Below are 22443 nucleotides of genomic sequence, written 5' to 3' on the forward strand. Positions count from 1 at the left end.
CAATGACTGCCAAATTTATACAGAAGGAAAAAAAAATGCTGTGTGCCTTCTACTGTTGCCATATCTCTAATAGTAATTTAGTTTTTACATACTAGTTATGGAGGTCCTTTTCCCTCCTATATGAGGCAGTAGGATGAAAGCTTTTCAATGTGTGTATATGCACAGACACGTATCTGTATATATGTGTGTACACACAGAGAAGTGTATGTGCATGTTGTATTTTATTTACATGCATCAGGAAATGGCTGTCAAGTTCTCTTTTTGATCATAGCTTCAGTAAGTCTCCATAGATACTCACAAAGAAATAATCTAGCCCTTTGTTTTATTAGTCACATACACATCCAGGATGGAATAATAAGGACATTCAGAAGGAGAAGTGTGTGTTGCTGGCTATATTCAAGCTTTCAAAGAATTTGAGCTGGAATAGTTGTTTTGGGCGTCCCTGACGTATCTTTGTTTATCTTCTCTAGGCTCGTGATGACATTCTGAATGGTTCCCATCCCGTCTCCTTTGAGAAGGCCTGTGAATTTGGAGGCTTTCAAGCACAGATCCAGTTTGGACCTCATGTAGAACACAAACACAAACCTGGATTTTTAGAGTAAACACTTCTAACTTCTAAATTTGGGTGGCCTCAAGTGTAACTAATGTTGAGTTGTCACAGATTAAACACATTTTATTACTCCAAGCAGAGGTAATCAGATAAAGTGTGTTTTCTATAGCAAATCTCCCAGTGAAAGGAGCCTTATTGCACGAATCAGCAGCCTCAGCTGATGAGGGGACCTTTGGCAGTAGCTTATTAGACAGCACAGGGCACTGGCTCCTCCCAGAGTGCCAGTTAAGTACACACTTAGTACTAGGAAAGTACAAGACTAGAAAGAAGATTTGTCATTTAAATAAAATGAATACTGCTGTGTTTAGAGGTTAAATTTGCAAACTTTTTAGTGGTATTAATCACATGGTCAGATTCACCCTCTCATGGTGTTGTATGAATTGAATTCTAGGACTGTGTTCTTTGTTTCAGGCATGGCCAGAAGTTCTGCTTACAAGTGGCTCATCGTTAGTTTTTATTGTGATACTTAATTTACTGCTATCAGCAGGGCAAGTTAAGTTTGACTGAAGTCTAGATGTCCCACTTTTCTACTGATTCTGATTTTCTGATTGGTTTACCTGCAGTAGAATTAACCAAGGGCTGAAGTCTGAGGAAGGCAGTGTAGGAAGGTAAAAGAGAGCTATTTACTGCACAGTCCATAGAGCCTTGCCTACATACGAGGCTCATAAATACCTTAATTGGAGGCACAAAACAATGGCTGCATATTTGGTTTCTGTCCTGTTCCACTGGCAGAGTGCTCAGTGCTGCCTCAGGCTTCCTTTGTGAGCCCCTCTGGGGTTTACAGTATCGCAGGGAATCGCTGTGAAGTTGTGTCTTGCTGTGGAACATGCATTGCTGCAGCATTGGGTGTTTGAAGCACTTCACTTCTGAAAGATATTACTGAAGCAGCAGTTCAGTTATGCAAATAAACATCTTTCAGTTCAATTAATAATCAGCTTTTCTTTTTACTATCTGTCTGCTCCTGATTGGCCCATGAACCTTTCCTGTTAGAACTACTCATGTCTAGGAATTACAGGGGCCCAGTGTAACAGCTTCAGTGTACTCCTGGTTTTTATTTCCTAGAACTGTGACCAGTTAACACAACAATCTTTTTCTGGGATTTGTCCGTTGTCTGCTTATTCTTCCTTTCTCCCTCCACTCACTGAAGAGTATTCCTGCAGCAAACCATTGGGGTATTATCTCACGATAAGCTAATCTTGTGTCATGGTAATGATTTCAAGAGTTAGGTGTTCCCCGTAGTTGCTTTTAATTTTTAGAGCAGTGATTTCCCACGAGCTTAACCAGCAGCTTTTGCAAACTGCTGTACAGTGTTCCATTGCTTAAATTTTTCTAGGATTTTCTAATGTACTACTTGGTTTTTTCAAACTCCCTATAGTAAGTGTGTTTTATGGCAGACTGAAGCTGCTAGCTGGATGATGCTTCTACTTTGTACGCAGCGCTGGATAGTTTGGAGTCCATCACGAAATAGCCATCACTCATACAATGTGCATTATCTTTTTTTAATTCTAATAGAGATGAAACATATTTATAACTGAACCATATATTAGAAAAAGAATGTTACTCCAGTGGAAATGATTTTGAACCAAAATTCCAAAATTTAGAACCTTATGTTTTGCAGGGCATTTTCTTCTCTACTGTTGTTTTATTTTCATTTAGGGCTTTGATTGTATTAGAGCCAAACTTGGCAGGTAACCAAGTGTAATTGCTCTCTGTCCTGGTGTTTAATCAGTTTCATAAAATTAAGTATTTCTGATTTAGAGGTAATTCAGTTTTTGTCCTCTGTAGATGAAGCTGCTCCAGAACTGTAAGACCCTGGTCATTGTCTCCTAATTCGAAGTGTACATGTTTATGATTTAGTGTCGATGCATTTGGTTTTACATAGCCTTCATGACAGCCTTTTTGTGAAACCTCATGCTTTTGTTTTGTGAGTCTAAATGAGCCAAGTGATCCTGGCTCACTATGAACCATATATAGAAACAGTGTTGTTAAATGCTCAATTTTTTTTTCTGAAGATGCATCTCTCATCCTTTCAGAAAAAAAAACTTCTTAGTTTGTTTTGGTTTTTTTTATCCCCTTGAAAAAGAGCGAGCATTTTTTAAAGTTTCATCCAACTGTCTTCTACTGTTCGGTGCATAAACACTGGTTCTTTTCAAGTAAGAAAGTAGTTTTATTTTATATAAACGGTATGCTGTAGCTCAGTGTGTGAAATACATTTGAGAGGTATCCAGTCACTTGCTACTGAAACCTCAAGTTGCTATAGGTTCCCTTAAGGGGAATCTGTCAGCTCGTACAGAAAACAGCATAGAACAGAATAACACTAGTATTTCATGAAATTGTTTGGAAATAGCTTAGTTTAGTTTGCCATGTCTACAATATGTTTGTGTAGAGAGACCTTTTGTATCCTTTTCGGTCGTTGCTAAAGTATTCTTGGCACAGATAAAGATTATTGCCTGCATCTTGCTAAGACGTTGGCATTGGTTGTTGGAATTCCCTTGAAGCTCATGCCAAAGTAAATTGTGAAAGCATTAAACTATCAAATTACAAGTAGTCCTTCTTTGTGCCCGTCATGGTACAGATGCAGTTTTGCATGGCACCTATGGAGGTACCCTGGGGCTGAATTTGCTGAGAGAATATCTAATAAAGAGCTCGCACTGTTTGTCTGCAGATAGGAAAGGAACACCTCCAACTGCACACTTCCACTTCTTCGCAAGCACACTGGCAAACAGAAAAGCTGCAAATGATAATTGAGCTTGATGCTGAGCCCAATTCTTGAATCTAAGCTGGTTTGCTGAATTAAGCTGTATTTTTCACAAACACCTTTATGCTAATGAAAAACAATCTAAATGTTGGCACTCATGCATAATTTTTTAAGGAACTAGAAGATGAAACTCAGTGTAAATCAAGTTAAATCAACACTGCTTGCTATTAGCTGTTTTTAACTGAGTTCAATGTCCTTCTAATATGTGTGATTTAAGGGATTAGGGAAGGCTAAATTATAAGGTATTTCCATTCATTTTGCTAGCTCCAAAATAGCTGCAAAATGAAGTGAAACTGTGTTTGTAAAGAAAATATCTGGATTATAAGTAGAATTAAAATAATTTCAGTCTGTTCATGACTGGCATTTCACCCTTTCAGCTGAGGTGTGATCACTTGTCTCTTGATTTAAAAATAATGGAAGGTGATAGGAGGAAAAAGCTTCCAATCCAACTGCCACTCTCATGTGCAGGGGCATTACAATTGCTGTTTAGTGGACAGAGCCCAAATTATTTTCTTAACTCTTGCTGCTTATGAAGCTCCAAGTAATGTTTGCTTAGCAGTGTTATCTAAAGTGTTACATTAGTTGAAAGGTAAGTAGACAGGCTTAAAAATGTAATGGTTTTGAGAGTTTATCAGAACATATACATATGGATAGCTGAGAAAATTAACTCTAGAATTTAAACTGCATTGATAACTATAATTTTTTTATGTAAATCCATTTCCAGAATTAAACTGTTTAATTCAGGTTTGGGTTTGTTGTTTTTTTAATTTGCCTTGGGATTGAATTTAACTAAACTGGTTTGAACCTGTGAAATTCTGTATAAAAGCACCAGTTGTTTCATACTAGAGACACCAGCATTTAAGACAATAAGCTGTATTCAGTCCTTACCTACAGTTTTAATTTGGCTCTTCAGCCTTCCCTACCCCATGATGTCTTTGTAAGTAAGTCCCCAAGAAAAGCTTTCATTATCATGTTTTAGTGAGATGTAGCTACTACAAAATCAGAAGAAAGATTAGCAAGAACAGTTGTTCTTACTTTGTTTTATAATGCTAGAACTTCATGGAAAGGACAAAATGTGTGATCTCAGTACTGGGTAGTATTTTTGAAGCATGAAATCCTAATTTAGTCCTTCAAGCTATTTTGTCGATTGTCTGCAATGGCAGGCTTTTGTGTTTAAAACACACACACACAAAAAAAGCACAGTAACATAAACAAAAAACTCAACACAAATACCCATCCCCTCAAGATAATAAAACCAAAGCAACTCCCTAGGAACAGCTGAGCAGGTTTTTTGCCAATCTTATTTAAAACAATCCATGCTTCTCAAAACTTCTAACTTTGTATCTTAATAGGTAGTTCTAGCCTTCAGTGTTAAGTGTTGTTTGTTTACAGAATACATCAAAATAAGGAGGACATTCTCCAGTCATACTGTTTCTGTGCTTCTTAATAGTCTAAAGTAGGGGGAATCCTTAGAGACTAATTATTTTAACAGTGCAAGTTTCTTCAGGTGGAAAATGACCTGCTGGGGGAACCTAGTGCCAGTAAAGATGTATGGAAAGCATCCTTCCTCAAGAAGGAACCATTAACTTTGGAATATCTTCTTTTTTTTCCCCCTAGCCTGAAAGAATTCCTGCCTAAAGAATATACCAAACAAAGAGGGGCTGAAAAGAGAATATTTCAGGTAATTGTGAGGCTGATAAAACTACTATAGTTTCACTACCTTTATAAGAAAAATCTGATATTTCCCAGGTGTATACTTTGTGTATATTTGAACTGTATAGCTATCAGAAAATGAAATATGAAGTATTTGACAGCTTTCATTTTATTTCTTCAGCAGATTTATTGTCCTGATCCTTTTTTCTTCACTGGTGAAGAAATGTGCTTTGTTAAAGGGGAGATAGTGAAAGTTCAGTATTTTTAAGATCTTTTTGTCAGTTGCATTGAAATATAAAGATGCATATTTGTACTAAAATAGACAACGTTTAGGAAAGCCAGTTTTGATTTCAAAAATGAGCCTCAGTTCTGCTTGTTAATGCTTGAATTCAGTGGTCTGTGTGGGAATCATCCCATTGTGAAAGACTGGAGCAGTTGAGTATAAAATGGTAAAATATACTGATACTGTTAGAAGTGATCTCAGAGTCTGAGTACTGTAGATGCACCAGATATCTCTGCCCACTGAAATACAAGTTCGGCAATACAGTGGAAGTTGGAAAATTCTGAGGTCAACAGGTGAGAAAAAGTCATCTGGCTTCTGGAAGGACACACCAGAGATCTGTGATCTCAACCTGGGAGACAGGAGCAGGAACAGATCACATCCTTTCATTTGTCTGCTACACTGCCAGCTGAAGAATTCTGTAACTTTGTAGGTCTGTTCTACCTGGAGTTTTCAGTACTCCTTGTAGATCAGTATGTCTAACACTTTTGTGTGCACCTTTAGGTGGTGCAGTGACATTGCAATTCAAGCAAAAACCAAATTTATTCACCTCTGAGTATTGTAGCCATGCTGTTCATAGCATGGAATTTTTGCCTGTGTCAGATTAGACCTATGAGTAGTATCTGTCATTGCATGCTTTAGTGCATGGCCCAGAAGCTTATCAGTGAGGGCACTGATCTGGGCAGAGATGTAACAGCAAGGTGGAGTATGTGAGTTGTCTTTTTGAAAAAAAACCCAGCTGTTTACCAAGTCATAAAATTCTGGAGCTTGGCAGGTGTTTTTCACCAAATATTCCATCTGCAGTGACTCCATTTGTGCTCCTTGCTCTTTCGGGATTCTGGGTGTGTTCTCTGTGCTGAAGTTGACAGGTAGGAGCAGACTGTGTTCTTGGGATGCAAGAGGTTTTTGGAGTTGCGGTTGCTTCTCCCAGGCCTCCCCCTTGGAAGCTCCCACACTGTCGAGGTGGGAGCAAGTGGAGTGGGAAGGCATTTCCCATGTTCCTGGTGCTCCCCCTGCTGCCATCAGTCAGCATGAAAGAGGTGGCACCCAGCAGTTCAGAAGCACGTGAGGGGAAGATCGGGTGGGATAGGGAATCCCACAAACAGGATTTAACTAGCCAGGCGTTTGGATACGATTTTCAGCACAGTGGTCTGGGATAGGAGAGCAGATGCTGGGAGAAGTTTGAATACATAAGATGGGTACGTGTCATTACTTATAGGTAATAATCAATCTACTAATGAGCAAGTTTTTTAAATAATAAATAGAGACTGAGTTACAAGGCACACTTAGATGAGTATTTCAGGATGAACTATTTAGAAAAATCATTGTTCCTCACCTGTAGAATTATTTTTGTGTGATGGAAAAAAATGCTGGATAGTGTTGCAACTGGCAAAAAAAGGCCTATTTGGAAGTACCTGAAAGACATGAGAAATGGTGAAATACAAAATGTGAGGCTGTCATGGATCAGAAGTTCTGGGCACAAAGCAGGAATAAATAATCTGTTTCTGGGGGGGAAAAAAAGGCTGCTGGTACATGTAAGTGATTTTTTTAAAGCTGAGTGAAGAGACATTAATTGTATGAAACCTAATGGTGTCAAATAGCAGGAATACCTAGAATTTTAAACTGTGTCAGAAATGGTTCAAATGTGCATTGTCTGAGACACAGATTGAATGGTTGATGGTCAAAGACCAGTGTTCTATTTGCCCAGGTTGTTTATTTTCTCTGATGTGAGGGATTATATGATAGTTTTGCTAGCATTTCTACCTGGTATTTTTTCAAATATTCTAATTGTAATGAGTATTAACTAAGCATCCTGAAACAGATAAAAGCTGTACCCTTTTTTTGTTTCCAGAAAGTGCAGGTTCTGCCTAATTGGTACTGAACTTTCTTACAGGAGCACAAAAACTGTGGTGAGATGACTGAAATAGAAGCCAAAGTGAAGTATGTGAAGCTGGCGCGTTCCCTGCGCACCTACGGGGTGTCATTTTTTCTTGTTAAGGTAATGCAGCTCTTGCTGTGACCATCCTGTATCCTTGGTTGTGGATTACCTCAGATCCCTCACTAAGCAAAGGTTTGATACCTCAACCACTAAAATATTTCAGTTTCCTGGAGGACTGAGAAGAGGGATTGTCTTTTGAACTGAGTGGTAAAGATGCACTAAAGACCAGAGCTTCTTAATGCATTGCTTGAAAATCATTGCCTGTAAACAGACAAACTAAGCCTGGAGTTTTAAATTGTCACTGTCTGCATGCCAGTTTCTTCCCTGTGTCAGTATATTCTATCTTGCGCTTCCTTTCTCCTGTGGCAAGCCACGTTTGTGTGGAAAACAATCTTCCGCACCTTTTTATAGGAAAAAATGAAAGGCAAAAACAAGCTGGTTCCTCGTTTGCTGGGGGTCACCAAAGACTCAGTGATGCGTGTGGATGAGAAGACCAAGGAAGTGTTGCAGGAATGGCCACTGACAACTGTGAAACGCTGGGCTGCCTCACCTAAAAGCTTCACTCTGGTAATCTTTATATATTCAGAGGACAAGATCTGTGTGGCAAGGAGATTTAGAACAGTTTCTGTACTGTAACTTGTTCTATCTTTAATTTTCTAGCATTATGTAGAGTCACTGAGTCCTCATGTAATAAATTGGCCCATATTGGAGTCCAGGTTCAATCTGTAGTTTGGTGCTTCTAGACAGGCCAGTTCCTCAGAAGTACTGTTTGAATCTTCTAGTAAACCACTGTTTAAATCTGGTTTGTGCCTAAGTACTAAACAGTTAAAGCATTATTATTCACACTTGTGTAAATAGTTATGGTCCTTCTCATTCATAATGTGCTTTGTGACTTGCAAAATAGGAACATGAACAAAGTCGGATGGCTGATTCATGCATCTGATAATTACAAATTTAGAGAAACTTCATGAATGTGATACTTTGTTAATTGGTCTATAGGAGGCCACTGCAACATTCATTTTGGATATTAAAGGTTGTTTAAAGTGATGGAACAAGAGGCAGAGGCTAGAAAGTTGCATTCACTTGATTCATGTGCATCTAATTTCCAATTGCCTGGATGATTATGCTCTAGGATTAAATTCTAAAAAAACTTTTCTCCATCCTCGAGTGAAGGAATCTGATAAAGTTAGATGAAGTCTCTTGGGCGTTTCAGTTTGTGGAACGTGTGTGACTAAGCCGAAATAAAAAGCATTCTTCTCTCCTCCCTTAGTCCCCCATATAGACTGGTTTAGAATCTTGGAGCAGTTTATCTTACTGTTGCATATAATAAAATGTCTATGCAATTTTAAAATTTGAATTTTCTCACTTGTATTTGGTACTGTTTCTTCATTTACTTACTTTGCATTTTCAAATAGGTTTTGGGTTTTCTCCCCTTTTTCTTCAGGATTTTGGTGAATATCAGGAAAGCTATTACTCAGTACAGACCACTGAAGGAGAACAGATCTCTCAATTAATTGCAGGTTACATTGATATCATCCTAAAGAAGGTACAGTATTAACGTCTTGGCATGTAGCAAAAAAGCCAATGCACAACCTCAAATATGTGCAAACTGCAGTTTTTCTCTCATTAAGTCAATGTTGTGTTTTGATGTTCTATATTTTTACCTGCAAGTAAGGCACTGCTTCTGGAAAAATCAAGGCTATTTATTACACCTCTAGCAAGGGTCAGACTCAGTACAGCACTTCTGAAAAAAAAAAAAGAAAAGCTTTGCTTTTCTGTCTGGAAGGTGACCTTGTGACTGTGAATATATATCCAGGGAAGAGTCCAAAGCTTCAGTTATGGATTTTTAAGCTACGGTCCAAAGTGATGAATCAGGTGGAAAGAAATTATCCTAGAAACAGTATTTAAAACTACAGCAAGGACTACACAATAGTTGTCCGGGTGCTGCTGTATATAATGTACCAAAACTGAGAAAGTTTTTTGGCCAGAAAAACAAACCAAAAAGCCCCAACAGTACATCGCTTTAAAAACACCGTGATTAGTAAAGCAAAGAATTAGACCTCAGTTGTGCAGGGAGGGATAAAATCAGTGTTTGTGAAGAGGTCAGACTGCCTTGAAACTTGTTTTTATGGAATGTGCCTGGCAGGAGAGAGGAAGGCCTGATACGCATCTCCACTATTCAAAATATTCCCAAGCGAGCAAGTGCAACAGCAAAAAATGGCAATTTTGCCAACAAATGTGGAGCTGAATGGTCCCATTCTAAGCATGCTGTATAGAAAAGCAGGGTGTTCCAAACAGCATTGATTGCTTCTTGTCATATTTTTACTTTCTTGACAATCCAAACTACATCTTTATTTACTGTAATGGATTTTAGTAGTAAGAAATCACAAAGTTAAGTAGCCCAGAAGAATTTATTGCCTTTGTTCATGTGAGCAGTGTAAGATGTAACATCAAGTGTTACGTAATAAGAGGTTGAGGAGGATTGCCAGAATTCATCACATGCCTTTTTCTCTGAGGCTGTCAGGCTCAGGTTTAATAAACATCAAATAAATTGCAGGTTTCTGTAGATGGTTTAAAACTTGATTCAAAAGTAGCTTTGCTCTCTAGTGCCAAATGAAAGCAGCCTTCTGTCTTGATAGAATACAAATGTGCAAATTTCCACTCCCAGTCCTTTGATTTTTTTTTTCCCTCTACCATCTGCTGACACAGCCAGTTTAAAATGAATGAATTAGGAACAGGTTAAAGCATAAACACCCATGATTCATATGAGAAGCTGCAGTTCACAGTTGTCGAGCCCACGTTATTTCTGTGATGGATGCCTCAAAGTGGGGTTTATTGCTCTCAGTTGCATATTGTTAATTCTTGGTGTGTTTTGGACTGGTCCACCTCATTTTCTTTGGTGTGCATTGATAGATACGTTTTTTTTCTGCTCAAGTGTTATTAATACAGTGTTCCCCCACCCAACCCCTCATGTCCTGCAGTTTTAGTGATAGGTCATTAATCAGGTGACAGGGAACCCTGAACTTGAGTAGCTTATACCAAAATTAAGAACAGTAGATTTTTTTTACTTCACATTATTATGGAAGTAAGGCACAATCTTGATTAGAAATAAGGAGTTTCAGTTCATGCATAAAATCAAACTCTGATAGTAAGAACTTCTTTCTCCAAAGCCGTGTGTTCATATAGATGTGCATGAGAAGTTTCTCTTAAATGTATCCAAGGTCATAGTGGATACTTCTCTATTTATGTTCATCTATATGGACTCAAGCTACGAATCATGTAGCAAGGTGGAAAGCAGACAGTTTCTCTGCACTAGGCCACAAGTAAAAATAGTCTCTTTTTATAAGGCGCTATTTCTATGATTTGTAGTTCCCTGTTGTTTCTCATGGTTTGCACTTAATGCCCTTATGTATATTTACAAATCTCTCTTAGTGCTAAGAAACCCCTCCCTCATGAAGTCAGACTGTCCTGAACTTTAAAACACCTATGATAAAATAACTTGGAGACAGTATTCAATTTGTTGTCTTTACTTACAGATATGTGTTTCCTACTGGTAGGTAGCACCATACAGTAACATTTCAGCACTTTCCTTATACCTTTGTTCAGAAAGGCACCAGCAGGCTTTTTCCTTTATGTCCTTCATCTGCCAGGGTTAAGAACCTGGGCTGTTAAAGGCTGAAGAGCACCTCTTCTCCAGTGGAGGTTGTATTGTCAGTCACTGCCCAACAGCATGGTGTTCAGCACCAGACAAGGCTCTACAGGTGTCGTGGTTTAGCTACCATGACAACAGGTCATTTGATTAGGTTTGTGGTAAATGGCAAGGAAATGGTGGAGAGAAAGTAAAAAACAACACACATTGTTTAACTTATCTTTTTTCCCCCTCCTCCAGAAACAAAGTAAAGATAGATTCGGGCTTGAAGGTGATGAGGAATCAACCATGTTGGAAGAATCTGTTTCACCTAAGAAGTGAGTGCATGCCACAGGAGGAAATGGTCTGTCTTTAAGAGCGTCACATTTAGCTGCGGTAGCTTTTTCAAATTAAGTAGTACAGTTATTACTGCTAAAGAATGGTTTCCTACAGAGTATTTCAATAGAAGGAGGGCTATCCCCAGGCAATTCAGCAGGCTCCTAGCTTCATTCAAGGATTGAAGACAAAATTGTTGGTTGGCGCAACCAGCAGTGGCACCAGGTTGTGCTAATTTGACCCTTGAACAAAGGCACTCAGGCTGTAATTCAGTAAAATGCAGGGGCAGAGAGTGGGATAATGAAGCAGAGCTGAAAAGCTGTAGTATTTTTTTCATCTTCGTGTATGATTTACAAGGTTTTAGTTGCTTGTGTGTGCTAGTTCCATGGTTTCCAGTAGATTTGACTCCTGTCAGTTTAGTTGTACACAGTGTTATGAGCAGAACTGACTCATTTCACCAGCCAAACCCATCAGATGTGTGGTGGCCATAGAGGAAAGGGTTTGGTACAAGTAGGGCAGGTTATGGTTTTGATGGGAAAGTAACTGAATATAGCAAAACACAGAACTGTAGAGCTGGCCGTGCTCTTGAAAAGGAATGTCAAATCTTTCTGTGCAGTGAGACAATAGAAACAGATTTGTGACATTTTAAGCTGTAATGAGCCACTCAAGTCTTTTCTTGGAACTCTTGAGGGTGGCAGTGTCAGCAGTGTGTATGTGAAAAGTCCATTTGATTTATTGTTAAGCATACAGTTTATATGAGATAGATTTGTTAGCTATTTCATGTGGCCTTATGGGAAATTTTATCTTTTGATGGATCACACATGTTCAGATGTGCTTTATTTTGATATGGCCCTTTCCAAATCACTTCCAGAATATACTGTTAGCTAAGTGCTGTGCAGAGAAGCCCAAAACTTGTAGTGGATAAATACAAGATTTTTTTCACAGTTGAAATCACTTTTCTTTTTCCTCAGCAGAGTGTTGTTGTTAAAGCCTGAATTTCTGTCAACGCTTCTAGCTATTAAAGCTTAAACCATGTTTAAATATGAGCAGTGTATCTGGCAAAGCAGTTCGTGACCGTGGATGGCAGTAACTTTATTTATTATTCTCCAGCCCATTATCTGATGGACTGCCAGATTATTTGCAAGTGCTGTGTGCCTTTGTTTGTATAAAGGTGGAAGAAAGAAAGTTTTTATCCCTGTTCTAGGGAGTACTTGAAAAAATCTCTGTAAGGTTCGTGCTTCTATTTTCTATTTATCAGCCTGTGATACAGCTGAAACAAAGCAGTTGTTATGCCATAAACCTTGCTCTAGTTCTGTCTGCCATGCATCTAAAAGGGGTAAAGCTATTGTATCATCTATAACAAAACTGCCCAGTGCCATGTTTCCTTGGTGTCTGCTCATTAGTGCTGTTAATAACTGATCTGCCAGAAACCCCAGATTATCTTTTTTTCTAATATGTTAGAAAATAGTTAGAAAGAAAAACCATAAAGTTTTCCAGATTCTCCAGATGTTGTGAAATGTAATTTAAATCCTAGAGGAAGAGCAGCTGGCAGAACTCAATTTGCAGGAGCTCACTAATTCTGTGTTGGATGTTTTTTCCCAGATCCACTATTCTGCAGCAGCAGTTCAACCGAACCGGGAAGGTGGAGCACGGCTCCGTGGCACTGCCGGCTGTGATGCGCTCTGGCTCCAGCGGCCCTGAGACTTTCAACATTGGCATCATGCCTTCTCCCCAGCAGCAAGTCACAACCGGCCAGATGCACAGGGGACATATGCCCCCACTTGTGAGAAACCTCCTTGTTTTGTGTGTGAAACCTGCCTGTGCAGCAAGTAGTCAGAAACAGCATATTATACATATTTGTAAGAGCAGGAGCCCTGGCTGTAACTTCCTGACTGTTCTACCAAACATAAGTTTTGAGTATCCCTTAAATATTTAGAGTGTCACATTTTGACTTATTTCCTCATTTTCTTTGAAGGAGGCTTTTCCAGCCTTTTCTTTACTTCCAAGCAGTTAAAACTAGTATTGAAAGGACAAAAAAAAAGGTTTAAAGACTGGCAAAAGTAAGCAATTTTAAGGATAAGGCTTACTTCTAGCTTATCACTAGCCCACCAACTTAGAAATTTTTTAGCAGGCGTAAAGCTGATAGTGCTTTTTTTCATTTAAATTGAAAGACTTTCACAAGCCCTAAACAGCATTTAGAGAATATAATCAATGCTTAAGATCATGACATACTGCTAGAAGAGTAGTCTGTGTAGTGGATTGACCTTGGCTGTTTGCCAGATGCCTGCCCAGCTGCTTTTTCACCCCTACTCCTCAAGCAAAGAAGTCTGTATGAAAGATATACAAGATTAAAAAAAGCTTTATATCAGTATAGGTCAAGATAAAGACAGGGAAATCATCAATTACTTTCATGGCAGAACAGAATCAGCTTGGAGGTAATGAATTTAATTTATTGTCAATTAAAATACAGTTGGATGGTGAGAAACAGATGAAAACTAAAAACACTTCTCACTCACTCCCTTTTTTCACACAGACGCAACTTCACTCCTTCATTTTTAACTATTCTGCTCCTTGCTCACAAGTGGTAAATTTGTAACAGCCCATCTCTGCTTCTTCCTCCTCACACTTTTCCCCAGCTCCAGTGTTTCCTTCTTGTGGGCTGCAGTCATTCAGGATAAACTGGCTCAAGTGAGGGTCCCCTATGAGCTGCAGTTCCCTTCAGGAGCGCCTGCTCCAGCACTGGGCTCCTTCCTGGCAAGGCCCTGCTCCAGCACAGGCTCTCCACAGGCTGTAACTCCTTTCAGGGAAATACCCACCTGCTGCAGTGTGGGGTGTTCTGTGGTCTGCAGGGCAGATATGGGGGTACCCACTCCAACACAGCCCTCTCCACAGACTGCAGGGAAATACCTGCTGCACTTTGCTCTCTCCCACAGGCTAAGGAAACTCAGCTCTGCTGTCTTGAGCATCCCCTCCACATCCCTCTCAGTCACTGGTATTTGCAAGGTTGTTTCTTGAACTCCTTTTTCCCTGCACTGCCCTTTCTCACCAGTTTATCCCAGAGGTGCCACCGGTGTGGCTGCTGACCTCAGCTGTGTCCTGTGCTGTGTCTGTTGGAGCTGTTTAGAACCGGCTGTGCTTAGCATGGGGCAGCCCCTGGCTAATTCTCCCAGAGGCCACGCCTGCAGCCAAAACCTTGCCACAGACTCTCAATCCACACAGCATCCTGCTCTGCCTAAACCCCTTCTGTTTTCTCTTAGTTTATGCATCTTGATGACAATTTAGTTTTAGAATCATCCTTGATTGCATTGGGAGGCTGTCCCAGAAAATCAATAATGATCTCCTAGAAGCAAGTTGAGTTTTCATGTTGCTCGAATGCAGGTTGCTAAGACAGCTCAGTGGGTTTGTGTATGTCTGATGGCCATTGTTTGAGCTGAGACAGTTGAGCACTTTATATGTGTGTGAAAGTACCGAGGAGAGTAAAATGGCATAAGCAGAATCAAGACTGTGAGAAGAGTTTGAGAGCTTTGCTTTCTCCACTGCGCCTGGGGAATGGCAGCTCTCTGAAATTGGCCTGGGGTGGTTGCTGGACTGTTGTCACTCAGGGTCTCTTCATGCTCATGTGATGTGCTTGAAGTGCTCTCTGGAACACAGCACAGCCATTGCCTTGCTCTGCCTTGCAGACCTCAGCTCAGCAGGCCCTGATGGGGACCATCAACACCAGCATGCACGCAGTTCAGCAGGCACAGGCCGACCTCAGTGAAGTGGATAACCTGCCACCTCTGGGGCAGGACATGGTGAGTTCTTCTAATCCACACAGAAATGAGCCTTAGTGCTTTGGGGTGTTTACAGACCAGTTTAGTCATGGTCCCCAGATCTAAAGTGATATTGCTAAAGCTTTTAAAATGAGGTAAAAATGTTGTGCTCTCTTTGAGGAATTCATGCACAGTGTTCCACCTCACTCTAATCAGTCTCCTGAGATCGGATGTAGCAGACTTCCTTGCATAAATCTGCCTGGAATGCTATTGTTTTGTGGGCATATGTACAGTTAAACACAAACTACGGGTAATATTAATGGTGGGACTGACTGCCTCCCAGAGACATGAAAAATAAGAACAAAATATGATTCTGTTGTTCTTGATCCAGGCTAGGGCAGGAGGACAGAGCCAGAGGGTTATTGCTTACAGGGGACTGTCATTCAGGAGTGTTTAGCCTTGCTTATGGCATTTACCATAAAAGGGCAACTGTTGAAATGTGAGAGCAAATCTGTAGTGAATTAATCAGCAGAAGAAAATGCTTGCTTTCATATTTCACTTTAAGGGCCTGCTGGTTGTCCTCTGTTTCGCTTTTAGAAGTTCATGCAGGAATGGGAGAGGCACACAGTATCTTGTCTTACGGAACCTCGCTCAAGTCCTTAATTCTTCTTTTTGTTATTGCTCTTCAGGCATCAAGAGTATGGGTTCAGAACAAGGTTGATGAATCAAAACATGAAATACACTCTCAGGTTGATGCAATCACTGCAGGAACTGCATCTGTTGTTAATCTTACAGCAGGTAAATTTCACTGGGAAGGATTTCCTTGCAGTCTCCTAACTATTTGTCAATCTCTAAATCAAGTCACATATGAACTGAGTATGGGGCAGCTGCAGAAAATTTTCTTTAAAACACGCCAATAGCTAAGTGCATTGATGTGTGGAAACAGCTTGGTGTCCCTCCCAACGCAGATTTTTGTATTTGCAGTTTCTGTAAAGGTGTAACAGTCACAGAAGATAAAATGGAGCTTGCTTATCCAACAGTAGAAAGTGCTGGCCAGGTTACTACAAGAAAGCACCATTGATCTGGCTGTTGTTAAGGAGAGATTGTTTTTATTGACAGTGGTTTTTTCTTCAGCAAATTACAAGTTGAGGTAGCTACGTGTGGCTTAAAGGGGACAAAGCTGTATTACCTTAGGTTCTTTCAGTATTTAAAGAGGCTGAAACTGTGGCCTTCTCAGCAAATTGCATTGAATGAAGACAAATTCTCTTAGAGGATAGATTATTGCACAAATGTAGAAATCAGAAAATTTATAGCAGTCTAATTTTTTTTAAGTGATGAATTACTTAGTAGGCATTGCTTGGCTGTCTTGAAATGTCTCTTTTCTCTCAGCAGAGTGTAGCTTGTTGTAGCTGCCCCCATTTCCCTTGCAGCCACTGAACCATTCTGATCATTGAAAACCATTTGCTCTGCAGGGGACCCAGTTGACACTGATTACACTGCTGTGGGATGTGCAATTACAACCATCTCCTCCAACCTCACTGAGATGTCCAAAGGTGTGAAACTGCTTGCTGCTCTCATGGATGATGAAGTTGGAAGTGGAGAAGACCTCCTGAAAGCTGCTCGAACCTTGGCCAGTGCTGTCTCAGACTTGCTGAAGGCTGTGCAACCTACTTCAGGAGAGGTGAGTATAGAAAAACTTCTCAGGTTTAATGCAGAAGTTCCTTGAGGAAATCTAAAATTCAAGTAAAGCTCATTTTCTTTGAATTAATGCATTTCACTGTTACGTCTTCCCAGCCTCGCCAGACGGTTTTGACTGCAGCTGGAAGCATTGGACAAGCAAGCGGGGAGCTACTGAGACAAATTGGAGAGAATGAAACAGATGAAAGGTTCCAGGTAATGAGGGGGTTGCTTGTCAACTGTCAGAACTGTGCAGTTTTGTAATGAGGAGGTCCCTGCATAAAACCAGGCTTCCCAAAGTGTGGTTAGAAAATGCTGGAGTTTCTCTGTGCTGATTGAGGTGAATCCATTTTGAAGTTGTTTTTAATTACACAGTCACAGAGTGCTGATTTCATAGGAACCCCTACTTCATTCTGTGCATCATACAGATGCTCTCATGCTTCATGGAGACCTTTGTGCACTGTATTTCTTCTCATTAAATACTGTGGGTTTTATGTAAGTGTTTGCTGTGTCTGTATGTATACATGTAAACCAGAAGTTAATAAAATCTTTTGGTAAACTGAGTAGAAGAAAACCATTGTATTGCAGACAAAATCTTTTTAAGATGAATAGTAGTGTCAATTATAAAATTATAATGCTTTATGATTTAACAGTGTTTGCTATTAGCAGTTTAAGACCACTAAATGCTCTTAGACTACTTATATGCTCTGTAAAAAACATGTCTGGATTTTTTCACTGAATGGCAGGGACAGGTTTGTACCAGAACCACGGGAAGGTACTTTTCAGCAGCAGATAGACCTCTGGAGTGCACTTTGTGCAAGGTGTCTGCTAATAAAACTTAAAAGCCGTTTTTAGCACTTCATCCATCAGTAAATCTGTGCAAGCTTCATCAGAGTTCTCATTTGTATTCCTAGCTGAGTATGTATTACAGCTCTTGGCTAAGAGAAATAATCTAAGAATTCTTGTCTGTGTTATGGAGTGTTGGAGAAGGTGGGTAAGGAAAGGGATGGTTTATCATATCTAAAAGCAAAACAAAAAGTAGTGAGTTTAATTTTTGAAATGCAAGGTTTTCTGCCTGCTGTGAAGTTGAAATTATAAGTAAGTGTATTGGAAGTTTTTTTTAGGAAGACTCCATCCTACTAAAAAATTGAAATATATGGGTGGGATTTGAAGTGGAGAAATGGGAAGAAATTGTTTGGACTTAGTGATTGCTGGAATTAATGCCTGAGTGTGTTTCAAGGTCACAGACTGAGTTTTCCCGTTTCTTTACCAGGATGTTCTGATGAGTTTGGCCAAAGCTGTTGCCAACGCTGCTGCCATGTTGGTGCTAAAGGCCAAGAACGTAGCACAGGTGGCTGAGGACACGGTCCTGCAGAACAGGGTCATTGCTGCTGCTACCCAGTGTGCCCTCTCTACTTCCCAGCTTGTGGCTTGTGCCAAGGTGAGGCAGTGGTGTTTGTGAAGGGGCAGAGCATCGTGTCCAGTGAGTGCTGCTGTGTGTTCCCAGTGGCCTTGGGAACAGACTCTGTTAAATAAGCCTTTTCTGAATGCTCTGGGTGCTCTTTCCATGCAGGTGGTGAGTCCCACCATCAGCTCCCCAGTATGTCAAGAGCAGCTGATTGAGGCAGGGAAGCTGGTGGACCGTTCTGTGGAGAACTGTGTGCGGGCCTGCCAGGCTGCCACAGATGACGGTGAGCTACTGAAGCAGGTCAGTGCGGCTGCCAGCATTGTCAGCCAGGCCCTCAACGACCTCCTGCAGCACGTGCGCCAGTTCGCCAGCAGAGGGGAGCCCATCGGACGCTATGACCAGGCCACAGACACCATCATGTGTGTCACTGAGAGCATCTTCAGCTCCATGGGAGATGCTGGTAAGTTCCTCTGAGGAGCAGTAGCTTGCCACAATTCAAACGTGCACCACTTTTCAAGTCAAGGAAATAAAAATCCTTCTCTGACGTGTGCTCTCCTTCTAGGCTAGTGCTGTCATGATGGGTAGTGATCCAGCCCATAATATAAATCAGCAACATGCACATAGCTGTGTGCTAGATAGAGTAAATGTTCTGTGAAAACAATCAATACCATGCTAAAGGAACACTATAATATTTTGTCTGTTTTCTGCCACTGCTTCACTTCACAGAATTGTATAGCAATTTCTCATCTCCAAATATGAAGACAGGCACCTGGGCGAATACTTCACAGTGATTGACTTCCTTATGCATAGATTTTGTTGTAGGTTTTTAAGCTTACTTCTGCTTTTTTTCTGAGATGTTTCTAAAAAGTGCAGCTTCTAGAACAAGAAACAAATGGTTTTGGTCAAAACCATCTTAATGGTGCTAAGTGTCTTCTGACAAAGTTCTCAGTTTATATTGGACAAAAGATAACTCCCCAAAAACACAGGAGAAAGATGGGTTATTTTTATTGAAGGAGTGAAATCTTGGCTGAGATTTGAAAGCAAAATTATTAGTCTTTGCTGGGACAGGAGTTTCCTTGAACTGTATATTCAGAACTAGCTAAAAATACTGATCATGTGTTTTTGTCTTACTATCTAGATTGCAAATGCTACATTTTTTTCTTAATCTCCACTGTAGTGGTTTCTGTCATTTATATTGTGATCCAAGATTTGTTTATGAAACTTTCAAGTTATATGAACTATGTGTGTATCATTTTCAAGTAGAAAAATACTTCAGCAAATGTAACTTCATTTTTGCCTTGTGAAACGATGCTGAATTTTGAAACCAAGACTGAAATTCAGAGAGAAGAAGGTAAAAATGCAGTTGTGCTCCCCAGGTGAGATGGTGCGGCAGGCCAGGGTGCTGGCTCAGGCCACCTCTGATCTTGTCAATGCCATGAGATCCGATGCCGAAGCAGAGATCGACATGGAGAACTCCAAGAAGCTTCTCGCTGCTGCAAAGCTCCTGGCAGATTCCACAGCCCGCATGGTTGAAGCTGCAAAGGTACCAGGAAAATGAACTGTCAGCTTAAAATTGTAAGGCTGTACACAAAGAAGAGATGGTATGTGGGATTTATAAATAGGATCTGGCTGATAGTAGAGATAGTTTCTCTTATCCTGCGGAAGTGTGGCATTTCATGATTTACCCTAGGTACATTCCAAAAACCAATTTATCAGCTGCCTGGATTTTTTTGGTTTTAAAAGATCTCTGTGCACTGCTTTTGCTTTCCTGTGTGCATGGTGGTCATGACTCAAGCCATGTAGGGCAGTTACCACCAGCCCTGAGCCGTGGTGCAGGGTCTTGTGCCAATGCAAATGGAACAACAGAACCACAGCAATCTCTTAGTGGAGTCACTACAAAGCAACTCCCCTCTGTCTAAGCCTGGGGAATCTTGCCTGTATTGTTCCCCTCTGCATCCCTCCCTCCTCGTTCTCACAAGAGAGGCAAATATCTCAGGTTTTCTTTCCTTTCTGTGCTGTAAACCTATGTCAATCTGCTAGGGAGGAGTATGTCCTTTGAATTGTTTCCCAGATCCTGTGCTGAAATGGTTTTTACACCAGCAGTGCCAGCCATTCTGCTGGGACTCTAGAAGGCCTGCATGCCTGCCTGCCTATCCTTGACTTTCCGGTACTTTCTCAGACTTCAAATAGAGAAAACCTACTGCGTTAAACTCAAGTTTTGGACTGCAATTACTGAAGGACATATTGAATTGGAAATTTTAAAAACTGGGTTTTTTTCAAAAACCTTTATTCATACAAGTACATTATTTCAGATCATAGGGGAGGCAGTTTAAAAAGGCTTTTTTCCCAAGCACCTGGAGGGGTATATGAAGCAAATGTTCAGCTTTCTTCTTCTAAGTACCAGACATCGGCAGTAACAGCCTTCCACTAGAAATAGATTTTCTGCTTTGAAGTTTTGTAATATTTCAGTGTTCTTCTAACTTTCCTTATGATAATTTAAGGAAAATGAATGCTGATGTACCAGAGACTGTTTGAACTTAAGCCTTGATGTTCATCCACATTTTCTCCAATAATTTTTACTCAGACTTACAGTTTTTGCTTGGAAATTTTGTGCAGGGAGCTGCAGCCAATCCTGAAAATGAGGATCAACAGCAGCGTCTGAGAGAAGCAGCAGAGGGACTGCGGGTTGCTACAAATGCCGCTGCACAGAATGCCATCAAGAAGAAAATTGTCAACAGATTAGAGGTTGGAAATCAGTGTTGTATTTTCAGCTTGCTCCCTTTTGATAATTAGTATCTGTAGATAATTTCAAGAAAGAAGAAATGCATATTTCAGTGAAAGTGCTAAGCAAAGAATGATAGCGCTGTAAGCTCTGTTCCAGAGTGCAAGGCTTAGAATTAGAGATGCCAGTATATCATAACATAGTCCTCAGAAAACTGAGCATCTTGTGTCACAGATGTGGTAAAGGGATGTAAGGCTTTGACTCGGAAGGTGTTTGATGGTGGCTTAGTCCTAAAATTAAACAGCTGAGCTGAAACTGCTTCACTGCTGTGTTAATTTATCTCTATGGTGTGCCATTTACACACAGTATCTCTTGGTGACTTTACTAGGATATAGAGTTCCATATGAATTCCTGCACAAAGTTAGTTGAATCACAGCATATCCAATTAAACTGGGAAATTACCCAGAGTCAAGAAGCAGAAATGGATGTATCTTTTTACTTCCGATCTGGTGGCCCAGCCAAGATGGAGAAAGGCAATTTACTGTGCAGCAAGGATAAAATATCATGGAAGTTTGTCTTGCTGGCAAAGTTTGATATTCACATTCTCAACTAAAATTAAGAAAAGACAGATTAAAAAAAGAAACTTTTTAGTAATTCCTAGTTTACAGCTGTGATTTTTACATTAGTGTGATTCAAGTGCAATAAGGTGACCATGTTCCAGAAATACATTAAGTTCCTGTATCTGTCTAGCACTGAAAATCAGGAGTACTTTAGGAAATAAAGACTGATGCCTGTAATTTTCTAACTGCATGCAAGGAAGTTTTAGTCAAAGAGTATTTTGTTTTGCTGTTATAACATATACTGCCTTACAAAGGAGTAAAATGTGTAATAAACTTCATGCTTGCTTCTGTTTAGTGGGCCAGTTAGTGTTGTACAGCATGTTGAAGTACCTTGCATAAACTGTTGAATTTTTAATTTTGTAGTAGGGAGATGTTGATAATAATAGATATTTGAAGAAGGTCTTCACAAAGCTTTTAGACTCAGGAATACCAGTATTTTGTACCTCTGGGTCATTTTAGGATCTTTGCTTTTGCTGTAGAGCAATCTCAGCAGAAATTGGCTCCCTTGAGTCCTGGGTCAGAGGTGTCAATGTGGCTGTGTGAAGCACTACGGGTACTTTGCCTGTTTTCTCTGGCCTTTATAAGGAGATAATTGTTTAGACCAGTTCTGCTGTTTGTAGTTGACTTCTTTTCCTCCTGTTGAATCATAAGCTATGAAAGAGGAGGAGCACAGAATGCTTCTAATTCTGTCTTCTTCTTCACTGGCAAATAGGAGATGGGTAACTATGTTCAAATAATTTTCACCTTGAGAGAAGTGCAATTTCCTTAAGGCAAATCAAATTAAGGGATAAAATGTATTCATTTGTTGATGTTGTTACTGTCAAAGTTACCTATAAGTGTGTGTTTCATCCTCTGAATTACGCAGTTTTATCACTGATTTAACTTTTCTTTTTCTCAAAAGATTGCAGCTAAACAAGCTGCAGCTGCTGCTACTCAGACTATTGCAGCTTCTCAGAATGCAGCTGTTTCCAATAAGAACACAGCAGCCCACCAGCAACTTGTGCAGAGCTGCAAGGTAAACACAGCACAATCCATGACAACTCTTGAACTCTCTGCTTTA

At 40.2% G+C, this 22443-nt stretch overlaps 1 protein-coding gene across 5 annotated transcripts in view; it reads left to right on the forward strand.

The window, feature by feature from the left end:
• TLN2 (talin 2) overlaps positions 1 to 22443 on the forward strand; it is a 145872-nt gene that overhangs the window by 63701 nt on the left and 59728 nt on the right. For all 5 annotated transcript variants that reach the window (XM_042039640.1, XM_042039638.1, XM_042039641.1 and 2 more), the window contains 16 exons: positions 471 to 598; positions 4986 to 5049; positions 7196 to 7300; positions 7652 to 7807; positions 8685 to 8786; positions 11130 to 11206; positions 12807 to 12987; positions 14885 to 14998; positions 15646 to 15754; positions 16429 to 16637; positions 16751 to 16849; positions 17907 to 18074; positions 18207 to 18501; positions 19418 to 19584; positions 20658 to 20786; positions 22285 to 22398. In XM_042039640.1, the coding sequence (XP_041895574.1) occupies positions 471 to 598; positions 4986 to 5049; positions 7196 to 7300; positions 7652 to 7807; positions 8685 to 8786; positions 11130 to 11206; positions 12807 to 12987; positions 14885 to 14998; positions 15646 to 15754; positions 16429 to 16637; positions 16751 to 16849; positions 17907 to 18074; positions 18207 to 18501; positions 19418 to 19584; positions 20658 to 20786; positions 22285 to 22398 (2217 nt within the window). The remainder of the gene's footprint in view (positions 1 to 470; positions 599 to 4985; positions 5050 to 7195; positions 7301 to 7651; positions 7808 to 8684; positions 8787 to 11129; positions 11207 to 12806; positions 12988 to 14884; positions 14999 to 15645; positions 15755 to 16428; positions 16638 to 16750; positions 16850 to 17906; positions 18075 to 18206; positions 18502 to 19417; positions 19585 to 20657; positions 20787 to 22284; positions 22399 to 22443) is intronic.

The sequence above is a fragment of the Corvus kubaryi genome, unplaced genomic scaffold (genome assembly GCF_017639235.1).
Source record: "Corvus kubaryi isolate FWS band 111438036 unplaced genomic scaffold, C.kubaryi_AGA036_p1.0 37394, whole genome shotgun sequence".
Classification (NCBI taxonomy): Eukaryota; Metazoa; Chordata; class Aves; order Passeriformes; family Corvidae; genus Corvus; species Corvus kubaryi.